This window comes from Sparus aurata, chromosome 4, assembly GCF_900880675.1.
Source record: "Sparus aurata chromosome 4, fSpaAur1.1, whole genome shotgun sequence".
Lineage (NCBI taxonomy): Eukaryota > Metazoa > Chordata > Actinopteri > Spariformes > Sparidae > Sparus > Sparus aurata.
Genome location: NC_044190.1, coordinates 26,387,411 through 26,405,400, shown reverse-complemented (window position 1 = coordinate 26,405,400; position 17,990 = coordinate 26,387,411). Strand labels below are relative to the sequence as shown.

General features: G+C 39.5%; 1 protein-coding gene across 9 annotated transcripts in view; it reads left to right on the top strand.

The window, feature by feature from the left end:
- tcf12 (transcription factor 12) overlaps positions 1-17,990 on the top strand; it is an 82,821-nt gene that overhangs the window by 14,361 nt on the left and 50,470 nt on the right. For all 9 annotated transcript variants that reach the window (XM_030413479.1, XM_030413474.1, XM_030413472.1 and 6 more), the window contains exon 5: positions 3,962-4,064. In XM_030413479.1, the coding sequence (XP_030269339.1) occupies positions 3,962-4,064 (103 nt within the window). The remainder of the gene's footprint in view (positions 1-3,961; positions 4,065-17,990) is intronic.

The window sequence follows — 17,990 nt, the reverse complement described above, 5'->3', positions numbered from 1 at the left end:
TAATTGAAGGTTGGGTCTTGGGTCAAATCTAATATAAATCTTTTTGGTACCTTGTTTGATCAGTGAAGAATACAGTAATACTTGACCATTTCCGTTGAAGCTGTTAATGTCTCAGGATATAGATAAAAGCTGTGAAGTATAAGGAAGGCACTTTCAACAGACTAGCAACACTGATAGATCATGATGCTTAACGTCAGTGTGCAGACTGGCTAAACACTAACTTTTTTACATAAGAAGATTAGATTTGTTTTTCCCAGGTATTATCACCTGTCTAGCCACCATATAACTACTATAGATATTGTTGAATTAGCATTGATATGGAATTGTTGGTGGTAATGCCATTCTGAACCATATTTTGCCACCTTTCATAAAAAGACACAGATTTCCAATAATGGCATATAAACACGTACAAAAAAATGTAATTTGGAAAGAATAAAAAACAAAGTTAATACGATATGAAAACCTTAACTCACCAGGAATGTTCCTCACAGCTCAGGGCCACCAAAGCTACAGCCTGGACTTTGAGGAGCCCTCAGAGGTCTTTTACTGTACATCAATTTTCTGTCAACCACTTATCCTGTTGAGGGTCATAGGGGAGACTGGAGTGTCTTACTGCACACAGTGGCCGAGAGGCTCATATTTACACTCTTTGGCAAGTTGCCATTTCACCCAGATAGATTTTAAAGAACTAATTCAAATGAAAATGTTATTAGCTTTTTTGGATATTTGCAAAAACGATTGTGTCCCTGAGATTTTTAAGATGTCTGTTTTGCTGTTGAAACCTTCCTGTCATTTTCTGATTTTCCCTGCTTCTCTAAAGCTGTGGTAACAGCAAGACTGCATAACAGACTGGGGTATTATTTATTTATGAGGTTATGATATCGTCTCTATTCTAAGATGACTACTTTCATTCTATTACTTTGTTCATTAATAATCATTTAAATGTACATAAGCGATGCTCTATTCACAATGTCTGTCAAAGATTCTCAGAAGTAGTACTCAGTGCTTCATCTTTCCGTCTGTTACAAAGGGAATTCAGTCTTGTCCCTGAGCTTGTTTGAGCCGGTGAGCTACGAGTGTGTGATCAGTCAACTGTGAACAGTCCCGAGTCCTGCCGTGCTGACCTTGGCTCCCAGCCAGCCGCTGTATCCTGGGCAGCTGTGGCTGTAGGCTGGCGGTCTGACAGTCAGGGCTGTGCCCACCGCCACCACACGACAACCCCCACTTCCCTAGTGCCCTGCCCCGACTTGATACTCGACCCCACACGCATCCATCATGAGCATATCATCACTTCCCAAGCTGCCACAAGCAGCCCCACGTTCACCTGGGATACAGCAGTGTGTGGAAGAGATGACTTTTTAAACACTGCAGCAAGTGATTGGGGGGAAAAGGCATGAGCTCCGGCCTGCATGCTGCCACGATGATCTGACAGTTATTTAGCCAGTAGTGCCAATGCAGCCCTGTGGCAGCGATGACAGCGTGTGTTAGTGTCTCGGATAGATGTAGGCCACCAGTGTTTGGGAATGATGAGGATCTGTGATTGATGATCTAGCAGTCCCAGAGGAGCAAACACAGTGTGGTTGTACTGACAAACACACACATGTAATGAGCCTGGGTTGACAGTGGCAGTCATAACAATCAAAGTGCTCATTACCATCAAGAGCTTTCTAATATTTAGTCAAAGGAGTGGTTTCACATTTTGGGAAATGTGGTCATTGACTTATTGATAAAGAGTCAGATAATGAGATATTGAGATAGAGATTAGAAAGATATTTCTCTTTTAAATTGTGGTTACAGTCAAGGCTAAAAGTGAAAAAAGAGGGAAACTGTGAATTCTAGATCAACTAATTAACACTTTTACGTCTTCGACTATCCACTAGCACATACACGAAAAGCACAGCTAGAGGAAAACTTCACTAATAAAAAACCTCCATGGATAAAAATCAATAGTAATAAAAAGAGTCCTCAAAATGTCGATTGTTTGCAGTTTGAGGGGTCCTGACAACAACCTCTTGTTATATTCGTGCGAGAAGGGGAATTTTTCGGTGCAATACAGCGAATGGCCACCAGGCAAAATTGGAAGTCAGGCTGAGCAATTCTGCCCTATACAGGTTCCATTAATATCTATGATTCTAGCTAATCCTGCTCATAATGCTTTCTAAAATGGCAAATTGTTGTGAGGATACTGGCGATGGTAGTTTTTTCTTAACCTACTTTGGACGGAACCAATCTGATTCCACCATTTCCAGTCGTTATGCTAAGCTAAGCCAAACTGCTGCTGTCTGTATATTTATCAAACCAAAATGCAAGGGTTATCAATCTTTTTCATGTAACTCATCAGATGGTGAATACCTGTATTTCTCATAATGCGGAAGTATTCCATTAAGTCCGTAGTTTAATTTTTCTTGTGTGCTGTGGAATACAGGAAATGTTTTTGTACATGAGCTGTGTATGTGTAAGTCCGTGTGTGTTAGTTTGCTAGAGCCTCTCATGGGGCTGTTGTTGTTATTGAGTCTGTTCATGGTGTGATTAACAGTGTGTGCGGCCTGGCAAGAGCACAATGGGGAATCTCTGAGGATTCCCTCGACACAGCACAACACTCCACTGCCTTTGAAATTACTCCATCACCATCCACTCACAAAAAAAAGATGGATAATAAGATTTACTTTTTTTTTTTTTTTTTACTGTATGTTGAATGCAAAGGGTACGAGTTGGAGAAAATAGCTCCATAGAAATGCAAGCCCAATGCTGCTCGGTCTCTCTGGTGGGAGTTAATGTAGTTTGGGGAGATGAATTTGACTGGAGCACAGGAGGATTTTCACAGGGCTTGGGATTAGCACTGTAACGGAGTGTCTTTTATTACATGGGACCCCGAGTTTTCAAAAACCATACTGTGACCGATATTTAGACCTAAGCCCCCCAAGCTGATAACTGTCATGAAAAGGCACTGTTAAGCTGCAGGAGAAAAAGGCAATTTTTTTAAGCTGCAGGTACCTGGGAATGATGTAGGATTGAATCTCTCTGTTTCTTCCCCCTCTATGTAACAACACCTTATGAACTGTGGTTTGGTATATAAACCTATTATCATATAGATAAGATGGTAGAAGAAATTAAAAAAACTGTAATAAACACAAACAAATGTATTGGGGTTAGATGTTTTCTGTGCCACGTATGTAATTAATATAAAGCAAATGTTTCTACACGACCAGCACAATCTTACTTACCTTCTTTCAAGTGCCAGGTTTTGATGAAAGACGGCAATGAGTTTTGCATCAGTTGACATCCTATGTTGCCCATAAAACAATTTTTAACTGAGGCAAAATGTTTTAGACACACTTCAGTCCATTTGAGGGGGCGATGTAAAGAAGAAATACTCACAATGATAATAATAACAATAACAACAACAATGATGATGATGATGATAATAATAATAATAATGATAATAATAATAATGATAGTACACTTTGTTTTTGTGGCCTTTTTGATGCAGTTCAATGTGCTTTACAACAGTTTTTAAATATTAGAATTCACTTAAAACAAAAGGGAAGATAAAATATTAAACAGTGAAATAGAGTAATTAAAAACATCGCAACTCCTCCCATTTAGATAAACCGATACGCATGCTGTTTTCAAACCCACAAGGCATGAATGATCATTTTTAAGTAAAAAAAAACAACATATCACAAAGATGTTCACTGAGTACTTGTATCTTAATGGCAAATAATGGGGTAATAAATCCAAATGTATTATGAATATGAGTGAACCTATAATCCATCAGTGACCAAGACATAAGATCTGCTCTTTTGTATATATTTTATTGGACTATAATATACAAGAGAGGTGACAGTTTATTAGCATAACGACCAGTTGTGCTCTCCCCTTACTAATTAGTGGTATGCAATACTACTCAATTAATTAAGTTGCCCGATAATATGCTTAATATTCTGTTCTTTCCCCCCAGGGTTTTGCAGACAGCCCTCATTACGGCGATCATTTGAGTGACAGTCGATTAGTGTCCCATGAAGGATTGTCCCCAACACCTTTTATGAACTCGAACATAATGGGTAAGTAAGTGATTCTCTTCAACTCAACCCTCACATGCCCTTTGGTAGTGGGAAGACATCCTGTTAAAAAATTGCCTGATTGAGGTTAAAGCACATCATGCATCTGGAGGTAGCACCACTGAAAGGGCTTGGCAGGCTACAGGGCTATTTTTTTCTCCATCTCCTGCTGTCTTTATTTCCTCCCTTAATCCCTCTTCCCTTTCTCTATCTCCCTCTTCCTCCTCCTGTGATGACCCTCCCCCAGGCTAGAAGTCACGCCATCAGTATAGCTTTCCGTCATAAGAAGCTGTCTCCTAGACATTAAAACCGCCCCCAGCAACTATCATTGACAGCAGGGTAGTGATTTCTGGGAGTGGGGTTAAACAGACTGTTGTACCAAAGACCTCCTCACACAAGGAGAAACAAATTAAAGAAAGGTGTTGAAAGATGTCTATTTTTGCATTTAATTTTCAGAGCAGTTGTGATTATGTTTTATTAGATGTTTCTCAGATCAGTGGTTCTTAACCTTTCTGGTATGATGGACAACTCAGATTAGCTCAACTAGCCCTCCATTAACACCACCCATCTTGTTCCAAGTATTTTTAAAGGATTTCAAACTCAAAAACTACTAACTAAAAATGTGATGATTATTACTATTACTATACAAGACGTGGAAATGGACATAAGCTTGGTCGCGTTTGTCAGTCATGGAGGTTTGGTGAAATTCCTGTTTTCTGTGACCTGGAGTTGCAGAAGCTGGACATTTTGGCCATTTAACAATAATAATAAAAAAAAAATCTTGATGCCTCTGCCCACTTGTTAACTCACTCACTTCCAATCACAATACATGGTGTTCAGGTATAACAACTGACTCAGGTTGGTGGAGACATGTCCTGTGTTGGTAGTTTACTGGGTTTTTTTTACAATAAATATCAGGGACTAAAATTTAAGCAATTTCTTTAACTGATAGTCAACTGTCTTAACAATTGATCATCGATTCATCATTACTATGTGAAATATGTTGGAAGTTTTTCAAAATAAAACTGAATGATCCATATTTGATGCAAAATTAGAGCGGGCTATATTAGAAGTTTAAGTACAGATAAACTAAACACCAACTTACTTGAATGATAAAGTAACTAAAACTGAATAATGACTTATTTTTAATTGTGGATACTGAGGCTACTAAATGGCTTAACTGTTATTATATTAGTTTGTGGGGATTGTCTTTTTTAGATTTCTTAAAATGACAAATTACTATTTTAATTAAATACTGAAATTTTGCATTTTATATTGATATATTTACAAATCAAGTAGGCTACTTGTAAAGATACTGTTTGTTAATTTTGTCTCTGATTAAAGGTGATTATTTTGATTAATGATTAATTAACAGTATATAAATATACTAATGCTAATCCTCCAGCTGATTTGTAATGTCTATTTTTGTGTTTATTTAATTTTTAATTTAAAATCATAGTTTGTCTTTTGACAATGAGCACCAACATATTAGTATTATTCCTGACTTGCAATATGTTCTCCTGTTGGAACAATTAAAAGCTGTGTGCAATCCAGCTCTTTGGCCTGGCATCATTGTGATGTGTAACCACTTGACAGTTTTATGGCTAACTACATCTCAGCTCATTATGTAATGGCCCTGGAGACCGGTCTCCAAGCAAAGCGATTAGTTCGCAAATGGGTGCTGCTGAATTGAAACAAAATGTTATCTTTCTTGTAATTGATCACATGACTGTTTCCCCACGCACACACTCACACTATCTCTCCCCTTTTCAACTGTGTCTGTATTATGCTCACAAGCCGCAGAATATGGATGTGATCTGTTGCAGTGATATGTCACATCCAGACAGCGTGATTGTAAACTTGGAATTGCCTGTGCTTATCACAGCCTCAAGATGAGTATGGTGTTATTAAATTGTTTTTCCAGAGTAATATCTGGGATTTACATAGCGTTATGGAGTTTTCAGCACTCTCATTAAATCATGTCTGAAGGGTTCTTCCTCATCACTCAAAAAGGTAGAACCCCCACACAACAGTGAGATTTACATATGTAGGTGGGACTTTGTCCATCAGGTGTGTGAAATTCTTTGTTCACCTGAGACTATAGTTGCTGTTTTGGTTACTAAAATACTTGACAGCATAAAGGTAGATCACTTTGTAACTAGCAATGTTTAATTATTTGGCTTACCACACAATCAATGAAACAGAGGAAAAAACCTGTTTTTGACCTGAATCCATGCTCATCGTGCTCTTCTGGCTTGGTGTTTGTCAACTGTCAGAGATAAAAGTCACCTCCTGTGTTCTTTAGGCTTGGGCCATATCCAACATTTTATTTCACATGGCAAAGATGATATGTAGTCTCATTCAATCCCTTGGCTTACCATTTTCTCTCTCTTTAAATGAAATATTGCAAAACTGGAGAGCTGGTGTTCTTCTGAGAACCGAAGTCCTCCATGTTACTATGTTAAAGCGCTGCGTGCATTTCACTACATCACACCAATTTAGCTGTAGTAACCCCTGCCAGCCCAGTCGCCTTCCCACCTTGTTAAATATCAGTGCACGTTGACTCCGCTGCCATGACAGCTCAGCATGTAATTTCTTTTCAAAATAAAAGCCAGAAGATTTTGTAACAGCTGTTTGATATTAAATATTGTAAAAAAAAATATGCTGAATGACTGCAAATATCATGATATTGGGTAATATCTTATATTGGCACAAGTCTAGTGTGCTGTGAAATGTTGATATTTGATAACATTGCAAAGGCTACAACAGAAGGCTGAATGTAACTTCTCCCCCTGTGTGAGAGAAAATAGCTAGTCAGTTGTCTGTTGTTGCAGGAGATGCAGGTTGCAGCCTACTATTTTTACTTTTATTCTTTTCAATTGTAAAATTGAAAACCTATTTAGAATATGATTGATGAAGATGCACAGGCCTTTTCAGTTCATGGTCTTTCGCTCATATAAAAGGAAATCAAAGTAGAGAAAATACTCTAAATAGGTTACATCACTGGTGTACTCAAATCATATCAATTTTATTTATATAGCCCAAAATCGCAATCACATTGCCTCAATGGGCTTTACAATCTGTACAGTGAACCACATCCTCTGGCCTTAGACCCTTGATTCGAGTGAGGAAAAACTTCACATGTTCATGTGTGTACTAGTCTGAAAACCTAGACACCCTCCATTTGTAAGACAAACTCAGGTAAAAAACCCACAGAAACTACAGACAATGATCAGCTACTACCCAACAGTGGTCAACAGTCTGCTTGGTGCGTCTGAGCCCTTAGAACCTCTTCATGTTTCCTGCCTCTTATTTAATGTATTGTTCCTGATGGGAAATGCCTAATTCCTAAACCTGGTGACGTACTTTCCTTGTTTACTGGGATTTGTTTAGTCTAGTTTATCAGCACAGTGGATCTAAACCATTCTTTGTTTCAGAAAGTGCAACACTGATTGGAAATTTCCTTTAGAAGTAGTTTAGAAGTCTTTTCTTTTGCTGCAGTGAGAAATATCAGTCCTCATTTCAGTTGAGTCATTTCTCAAATTTTTTGCAAATAACCCACTGACTGAGCAGTCATACTGCTGCTTTGCCAATTAGCTTCAAGAGTTTGAACACAATGGGTAATGTTAGTCTGGAGGAGGGGTCTCCAACCTTTTTTAGAATGAGAGCTACCCAGAGGAAATTAAAATTGGAAAAGGGATCTCAGTAGTGTCTCATTCATTTCTCCTAGACAACTATGAGATCTATGTGAGACCAAAGTGAGGCTGTGGCTGATTTCTCCTGTTTCTCAATTGTTTCTCCTGAGAAACAGGTGCAGAAAATCTCAACTTGGGCTCCCCTGTAAGTTTCAAAGGAGATCTCATCAAGCTCTCAATGAAGTTTCAGAATGTCTCCCCAGTGCTGGAAAGGAGCATGGTTTAAGCGGTAAAGTCTCAAGTCTCACCTATTGCTCCTAAGGAATTTTAGGAGAAACAAATGAGACCAAAATGTTTGAGACCAAAAAAGACTAACTTACAATGAGACTGAAATGAGAACTCTCATTGAGCTCCTTTACGGCTCCAAAGCCATAAAGGAGCAAGCTTTGAGCAGTAAAATTTTCCTCTGGGTACTTTCAAAAAATAAAACAAGTCATGAGCTACTTCTACTCCCCTTATTTTTGTTTTGTTTAGCAGTGTATATTAGCATATTTTAATTTTATTATATGCTTAGCCTTTAATGAAATTTCTGACACTGCATGTTGTCGACCAGGGCTTAGTAATCTGGTGTGTGTCCCGAGAGGTTCACTCTGATGCATTCATCCAGGTGGGCATCAGTGAGACAAGTTCGGAACTTGGACTTGATAAAGTTCATGTCAGAAAAGGCAGATTCGCACCGGTACATTGAGCCAAAAAGGGTAGAGGGGAAGTGCTGCATCTTCCTTTTCTTCACTTGTTGGAGAAACAGGCCCAGTTTTGGCCTTGAAAGCCTTGGCAGTACTAATCATGTCACTGATTGTCTTCCCCTTGCCTTGCAATTCGCAGTTCAGGTTGTTTAATTTCTCTGTCACATCTGCTAGCAATGCCAGGTCCAGTAGCCATTCAGTGTCAGCAGAGTTGTATCCTCATTTCTTTCTTCCATGAAAGCTTTGATCTCTGTCAGAAGTGCTAAATAACGATGCAGGACCTTTCCTCTGCTAAGCCATCTGATTTCTGTATGCAGCAAAAGATTGCCGTATTCTGAATACAGTTCTTCCAAAAAAAAATTGAAACTTCGATGTTGTTTGGCCTCGGCTCGAATAGAATTTATTATCTTTATGACAGGTGTCATGACATGATCAAACCCCATGACTTTGGCACAAATGGACTGTTTGTGGATGATGCAGGATCTGTGGGTCTGCTTTGCAGTTTGCAATGAAGCCATTATGCCTTCCTGTCATGGCCAGGCATCCATCAGTTGTTACTGACACCAATTTTTCTAATGGAACATTCTTTTCGGCAAAGTAGTTCTTCATTATGTTGTAAATGTCCAGGCCTCTGGTTTTCAAAGGTAGCAATGTGAGAAATTCCTCTTAAACGGAGAAGTCTTCAAACACTATTCTTATGAAAACCGCCAACTGAGCAGTGTCGCTTGAGTCCATTGATTCATCACACTGAATTGAAAACCATTTCCACATGCCTATGTCATGTTCAAACTGCCCCTTTGCATCCCTTGAGAGCGCAGAAACTCTCCTTGCCATGGTATTCGCGCCTAACTGCACCTCTGATATTTTTGTGATCTTTGAACAAAGAATCAGCCACGAGAGTCATTGCATCCTTGACAAAACCCCCATCTGTAAAAGTTATTTTTTCTTTGCTAAATGATTGGCCACTTTGAATGATGCTTCGGTTGCAGCCTCAACTTCTTTCACTGGTTTTTTGAACAACAATTTCTGCCGTTGCAATCCCACTTTCAGCTCGCTCACCTTAGCTGACCGCAGGCTGCTGCCAGAAGAAAAATCACGGTCAAACTTCTTAATAAGTGTGTTGAAGTGCCGCTCCACATTGCTTTTCTTCCCGACTGCAACGCTCGTCACGCAAATCAAGCACGAACGCCTGTCTTCTACGCTTGTGAAGAAATAGTCAGTCTCCCACTCTTGATGGAAATGTTACGCCCTCTGTTTTTTCTTCGATGGCCCTGCCTCACTTATTGTTTATCTCGTATATTAGCTTCAGTCACGTTAAAATAAAATCCACTTTTGTCTGTTAATTGCGTTTACGTTCGGCACGGGAACTATTAGCATTAGCCGCCGGCTTGCATTACTGTTACTCAAAGAGATAGATCTAGAGTTGTAGTAAGTACATAGAGTTCACTATAAGTGAGGTTTTGTTTATGCATAGGGTAGATTCTTTTTATTTTCTTTCTTTTAATTTTTAATATTTTGGATTTGCTTGGCAAGCTACTTATTGAGGGCCTGCGAGCTACCGGTAGCTCACGAGCCCCCTGCTGGAGACCCCTGGTCTGGAGGAAGAAAAGTCACTGAAGAACACTGAATGCACTGTTCTCCCTACTGTGAAAGTCTGATCCTCTGCTGCTGCTGCCTCTCACATGTGCCCACCAAATGTCAAACTAACAATAATAATGTTGATCAAAGGAACCAGACACAAACAAAAAAACTAAATATTTGTAATATAGTGATCTAATCTTGTTTATTATGATTTGCATTTGCTTGAAATGTGGTCTGATTTAGAAATACTGTGGACCTCTGTACTGCTAAAACCACCGCTCAGCAGCTGGAATAACACATGATAATACCTGATTACTGACAATATCGATACTGTTGTGTGTAGTCTTGAGCTAATTCACTATTATCAGCTTTTGTACTATAGAATATTACAATTTCAGTGGAGTGAGTATTAGATATGCATTGATTTCTACTGTCAGGGTGCTCTGAATGGCTCATAGTGAGCAGGAATCCTTTCTACAAAGTGGGACGATGAAACACGTTAATCATGTCAGCGTGTATGTAGCTACAGTAAACACTGCGCTATAAACACTTTCTTGTTGAGATACATGGTTTTTAGTAAAAGCCAGCTTTTCAGTTCATTTGAAGGAGTGAGTGTAAGGTGGCAACTGGAGCTTATGTTCGATTTGAATTATTGATAAGTTACAGCACTTGAGAATTAAATATTGAAGATTTTTTGCAGTCAGCTTAGTTTTACATATGTACTAGTCTGGTCATACTGTTGCTCATAAAACAGAAATAGAAACGACTGTCTTCTCGCAACTCCTGGTCTTACTCCAGTCTCCCAGGAGAAGAATGTAGGTCTTTGAAGCTGAAGAATGGGGCTTTGGGTGAATGTCTGAGTGCTTAACGATGACACTGGCCTCCCAAGGGGGCCGACTCCCATGTTAGGGCAGACTGTGTATCAGCTGGTCTGGACCTCACGTGCATCTTAGCCCAACCCTCTGGTGCTACAATCCTCTTACTAACTGGCATGTTATCTGCTGCATGCTGCCCCACAGGTGGCAGCCACATTGTTTATACTCATAGTGCACTGCATCGACAAACTTTTTCAGTCTTGGCCATGTGAGTCCCTTTGGCTCAACCAGTCATCACATGTGATGAAAGAGGCTATGCCCTGACAGTGTACTGACTTATTATTCAAACATTTGCAGTAACACGAAAAGTGATGGCTGTGGACTCACAGACACACAAGAACTTCCTACCTTTAGTCTAGATTGTCACACATATGAGCACTTTATAATGCTTAATGATGATTTGCAATGGCTGGATTGCTCCTGTACGCAGTGTAATTGCAGTCTCATCACCTATATTTGGTCAGACCCGATCTGTTTGCTCACAATATTATCAGCCCTGATAATAATTTGCATGGAAAGCAACAGTGGTTAGCTTTCTTTCTGAAGTGTGTTTTTTCATATCCAGGAGGCATTTCTTCATCAGAAGTCATATGATGTAGATATGTTGGGTCTTCGTCTCCCATTGACTGTCACCACAGTCTGTCACCAAAGCAACATTCATGATGTAATGATCTTTCCATCTTTTTTAGGTTCCTTGAATATCAGCATATTGTGATATTATTTTAAGACAATGTCACACACAAACATCACCCATGTTCCAGCCTGTTGCGATGACAGAGCATCATTTCACTGATGTATCTTCATGTTAAAGTTGTACATCACTGATTAGCTGGCAATTAAAAATCAAATTGTATTGTCTCTAATGACGTGACATTCACTAATGACTGGAAAGACTCAAAGACAAAAGATTAAATGCTTTATCCTCCAACGGCCTCAAGAAAACACATTTATTTTTAAATGTAGACAGTTGTTGTCCTGATTGTTTCATCTCTGCAGCTGCTGTTTGATGTAATTCACCGAACCTTCACCTCCTTCTCAGTATGTCGTAATGCTCGATGTAAGGTCTTCTGTAGGTCTTGTAGTCTCTCAGTCAGTTGCTCTAATTGTTTAGCCACAGGGATAGCCAGCAGTTCATAGCCCTGACAAGAAATGGTTAGATCTAATTACCTGCTAAGATTTTTCCTTGTGGTGTCAGCTCGATAAGGGGAAGCCAGTGGGGGAGGCTGATTTCAAGCAATCTGGGCAATTACCACAGGCGATGAGCTGCAACTGAAAGAGCTGCACTCTGCTCCTTTATTTCACGCTATATTGTGATTGGTGTGTACGCTGCTTAATGTTTGTCTTTTTGTCATTATTTACTTAATGGACTGATATTGTTTTCGCCTAAGTGGAGAAAGCCTTTTGATTTTCAGGCCTAACCTCATGTGATACTTTAAAGTTTCTGTGCTAATTAACAAGACAGGGTTGATGTAGCTATTCACAGCTGTGGCCCTTTACTGGAATAAAGAAAAGAAGGGGTAATGTCTTATAAGGACATAAAAGGACCCATGAAATCACTCCTAACCAGTATTTTTTAATGTATGTTATGTTATTTTAAATGACTGATTAAGTACAAGACTGCTACTAACAAATATTTTCTTTGTTGATTAATCTGTCGATTATTTTCACGATTAATTATTTGTTTGATCTCCATTATAGTTCAAGATGACATCCTCAAATGTCTTGTTTTGTCCACAAACCCAAGATATCATGTTTTACTCTCATAGAGGAGAAATGAACTAGAATATATTCACATTTAAGAGGCTGCAACTAGACATTTCTTACTTTTGTTTTTCCTTAAAAAAAAATCAGATGGATCAATTGATTATCAAAGTAGTTGGTGATGAATTAAGAGGTTAAAAGCTGTAAATCCTTTTCAGCAAAGGCTTGATCTCTGTCTTATACTTCAAACTACAAACAACTCAAATCATGAAAACTAGGTGATTTATTTTCATTGTTAGAATGGCATGGTTAGAAAGGAAGAAACCAGGACTGTAGTGTGAAAAACCTAGCTGTAAATACCTTGGTTCAATAAATACAAAGAGCTGCTGTCTTCCTTCTGATACAAAGTTGCTCCCACTGCGTAACTGTGGTGATGACTGCTCTTCTTTCCAGCCATGTGCCTGAGGGCGTGACAACACAACTGCTGAGTTGTATTTTCATGCTCACGTTTCCCTGGTGTGCTTCATGCATATTACTCATACAGCTTTGTCCTGCATATAAACTAATCAGCTTAATGCTGTCATCAACACACGCATACAGCCACATGTATCCTGCCACCAGCCTGTGGACGTACAAATGTGACCATAATGTGAGTCCATGAGTGTGATTAAGAATTATGTTGACATGCCATTCAGTCTCACCCACTGCTGCTACAGCAGAATTTGATTGGCTGTTGCAGGTGCGTGTGAACCATAGCCAGTATAACTCTTTTTATTACCAACTTTAAAGATGCCAGGTGTTAATTAGAAGTACATTAAAAGTCACGACGAACTTCTTGCATTGGTCTCTATTTCCATCAGACATTTATTAAAAGGCGATAAGAAATATAATGTCCTTAAAATAGGACAGTACTGATGTTGCCGTTATATAATACATCACCAACAAGCTCTCTGTCATGTATTGTCTTATATTGTATTGGATCATAATCCTAATCATCCTAATCTAAGGCACCTCAGAGCTAAATCTCATGAGGGCCTCAGTGAAAGATATGAGCCCATTTGAGGGTCCGTACATTTTTGTATTATTCGAACAAGTGATCAGATAATCTCTGATGTTTAGATGCGTTTGCATGTAAATTCCACTAATAATCAGAATAAAAGTCTGATCAGAATTAAAAAGGCTTTTGTAAAAACCTGAGTCAAAAGAGACTGACGTGATCTGAATACATTTTCAATCAGATCAAGAAACCTTTGAATTCTAAACCTTTGATAATCTGTTGAGTAAGGAAATTGTATCGTCTGATAACATGTAACCACTTAATCCGATTGTTTCACTTTGGTTGGAATAAATAAATTCTCTCTGCCCCTGTTGCCCCATGTGGGGGTAAGATCAGGTGATGTTGCTTCCGGGAAGGAACAAAGACAAAGGCCTGTGTGTGGCTGATACCATTTTGTTTTTGTTGGACATTGTATACATTTTAATGACTGTTGAACACCTTAATGGTTAAAATTCTTTTAAATTTTGTCTCTAGGACACAATGTGGGTCCATCCTCGGAATTGTTTTGTCAGGTTTACTGTGTAGCGAATGAATGAATGCACAAAATTGAAATTAGAAAAACTTCTTCTCCTTCGGCTTCTGTTATATTTCTGATTAGACTCCACAGCTGGCAGATTCACAATCAAAAAAGTGATAATCTAAGTAAATGCTTAATGCTCAATTTATCAGATTGCTTTATCTGGCATCCTTGTAAACAGTTGTGTTGGAATCTCTAATCAGAAATGTTGTCCATGTAACCACAGCTTTTATCTAAAAAAATGTCTTTGCTAAGTAAGATCAAAAATGTGTCTGATATGACAAATAATTGAGTGAAACTGTAGCTTGACCCACAATCAATCTTAGTAAAATTTTAATATAACTTGCATGCAACCTTTTAGGAGTCTGTGTTGCTTTTTATCTTATAAAATGTCTTAATACACATTTGCCTCTGATAACTCGATGCTTTAATGTTTGCTTATTGCTTTCATGGCAGTCCTTTATCATTGTTGTACTCTGCCAGCAATATGGTTGGCAAAAGTCCACAGACTTCGTACCACTGACGGTTTTTGTTGTAGCTAATGTTTTGAGTTGTAATGTGATGTTTGGCAAATAGGTTAGATCAATATTATTGACCTGGATCAATTTCATGAGTGTCATTAATAGGTATTTATACACTGTGTATCTGTCTGTCTGCTCTAGGTAGTTTTGAAGCTGCAGTACTTGCTGGTAAAAGGAAATTGCTGGAACCTGAGATTTGCATTACATTAGCATTCAGTAAGTGTTTGATAGTTGATGATGATTGGTTAGTTTTTTCCTCTCCTGTCCTTGAAATTGAATAATTTGATTTTGGGGTTGTGTCGGTAGCTTTTGCTTTAAAATAGCACAGCCATGCTCCATTGGTCTTTTGCACTATAACAGAATTTCCTGTCTTTTCCCTCTTCATTTCTAATTGTTCCTCAAGGCTTTTTTGTGAAGTATCAAATCCCACATCACACTGGTATCCCCAGTGTGTTTTTACTGGGGCAGGTGTCATGTGCTAATGCTCTGTCTCATGGGAGACCCTCCTCAGACACAGGCTGTGATTTTGGCCAGGTGCTGTTCAGGTGTGCACTTGGTCTCCTCTGTAGTGTGGGTCACAGGTGCTGCCAATGCTGCCTCCTCTCCCCACTCTGTCATTCACACCCACCCACACACAGTATTCTGCAAGCGTTCACAGTCAGATCTGAATACAGCATTGAGTCATGCAAAAAAAATGTTTTGCACATTCACTTGTTTGTGTTCCTGCAGAATGTTTATATCCGCTGTATATTAGACAAGAACAGAGAGCAGAGAAGGGAAGACGAGAAGACGTGGTGCAGTACAGTTTAGTGGATGTAGCCGGTCATTATGCAGAGCTGCAGGGTGTGCTTATCTATTACCGCGGTCAGTGGAGCATGAAGAGCTGAAGATGAGCTGAAAGGGGAGCAAATCCCTTTTCTCCATCCCCATGCCGCCCACATCTCCCCTCACACCCCAGCCCTCCCCGCCCTCGTGTTTCTCTCAGCCCATCTCGGCTCTGCCCAGCCCTGGCCGTGCCTTCCTTGGGCCCTGGCCCCCAGCATGCGACTTGCGAGGCTGTCCAGCTGCAGAGGATCAGCTGTAGTCTCCGTGGGCCTGGAGGGCTGTCTCTCTAAAGAGAAAGGAAAAGCTGGGGCATTGCCAAGGTATGATGACATAACAAGTCTCTAGGAAAGCAGCTGCAGGGGTTAGAGCACCCTTAGTGTGTTTACAATCAGCGGAAAGGTACCTTTGTGTAGCTTGTTTCACACCTCTTACATGAGAGAATTCCTGTGATGTGGGTTGACTGGCAGGTCCAGGAACAGGCTGCTTTGATGGTTGTTTGGGTGGTTGTAATTGTGTTCATGTGCAGATATTAGCTCAACAAAAAGCTTTAAAAACTTAAAAACTTGTTTTTCTGCTGAAAATACACATTTTTGAGAAGTGGTTAAAGGAAGTTCAGATAAATCCAAATTCTCTCTCTAAGACCCATTGTGCTTGTTGGCCTTCTTGAATATCCCCCATCTCTCTCTCTTTTTCCACCCTCTTCCTTTCTTTCTCCCCTCCCCCTTTCTCTCATTTCTCTCGCCTCATGCTGCCTGCAGCTGATGCCAAGAGGAATGTTAGAGATTATTTAATACAAGCGCAAAGCTAAAAGAGAAATGATTCATTCAGAAGAATTACTGTTAGTGGAACAATTAAAGTCTGCTGACTTCACCCCTTGCCATTGCAAGTGCAGACAGCATTGAATATCTTATCACTGTGTGGTTTTGATATACTGTATGCCAAAAAAAATGCCAGTGGCCATTGAGTCTTGAATCTTCCTTGCAGAAATCTGTGCTAACTGTGTGGAACTGTAACAAAAAACATGTGACTTAGTTCAAAACTGAATGGCTAGACATTTCTTTTAACCTGATCTATATATATAGTTAACATATTGTTGAAGATTAATGCAACATACGTCTATACTCTAGCTGATACTGTACATTGGGCATTCATAGATTGATTGTTATCGGCCTTACTTTAAAACTTGGAGAGAAATAACCTAAAGGATAGAGAGGTGAAGTCACGCCCCATGGGAACTTATTTGAGAAAATAATTGTAGTAGTCAATGAGGAGAGACAAATAGTTATTCAGATCCTGTTTGAATTGTTCCAAAAATTACACATATGATTTTTGTCGGTTTAAAAGATTATTCTACATAAAAAGTCACAATTTGTCATACAGATCATAAAATACCATTAACTTTTGTGTTAACCTGCTGATTGAACTACATCCTGTTGCTCAACACCCACATGGCCGTCACTTCGGCATAGAAAAAGATTTAATGAGGTGTAAATCAAATAAATCTGGCCATATTAACAAGTGTAGTTATGTGAAATGAGAGTGAGTCAGTTGTTCTGTGAGCTAGCTAATATACAGGATCAGCTCTTCAGCATTTCTTATATGGGTTCTGGTGAGCATTAAGCAAGACAGTGTCACTTATGGGACAGTTTGGTGTGTTGTCTTTATAATTAAGCATTTTTCACAGACTTTCTTGCGTTGAAAAATTGTCTTTAATGCCTAATAATGCCTGTGCTTAACATGAACTGAGGGGTATCCAAGTTCTCATTCATGGAGATATAAGAGGGATGAGTTCTAGTTCAACACTTTAACACATGCAGAGGTGGTCTCTTGCATGTGTCACAAAGGGGATAAACCTCAGGACTAATTTTGGTAAGATCCACCCACTAGCATCAAGGTTTAAACCCATGTTGGGCACAGATGGGTGACAGACTCATTCTTACCTTCCTTCCTTTCTTTTTCTTGAAACCAAGTAACTTCACTACTACAACACAGAGACGGCATGACATCGATTGACCTCTGATTCCATCGATCTCTCTTTCAATCTCAGGTTTCCTTCACCTAAAGCAAATAATTACAAAATACATCACAGGTTGCATCCTTTTTGAGATGAGCCTCAGAAAGCCTGGCCTGCAGCTGCTGGTTAACTCTCATGCCCACCTCTCCTAACCCCCGCCTCCATGTGGTTTCACAGTCACAACTGCTCGTCCAGGCGTCTTGTGCCCATGCTGGTGAACAAAACACTAGATAATGTTGCACTCCCCTCTCGATGGACTGTAGATGATTGCTGATTGGCTGATAAAATGCAAACATTTGTTTCGCCTTTACTCCCACTGGACAGTGCCTGACATTTTGTCCTGTGCTGGCACAGCCCTGAGAGTGTGAGGTGTGGGAAGTGTAGAGAGAAGCACGGCTCTGTGAGACTTTTTTCTTGACTGCCAGGAATACGGGGGTGGGAACTTAAAATCAACAAA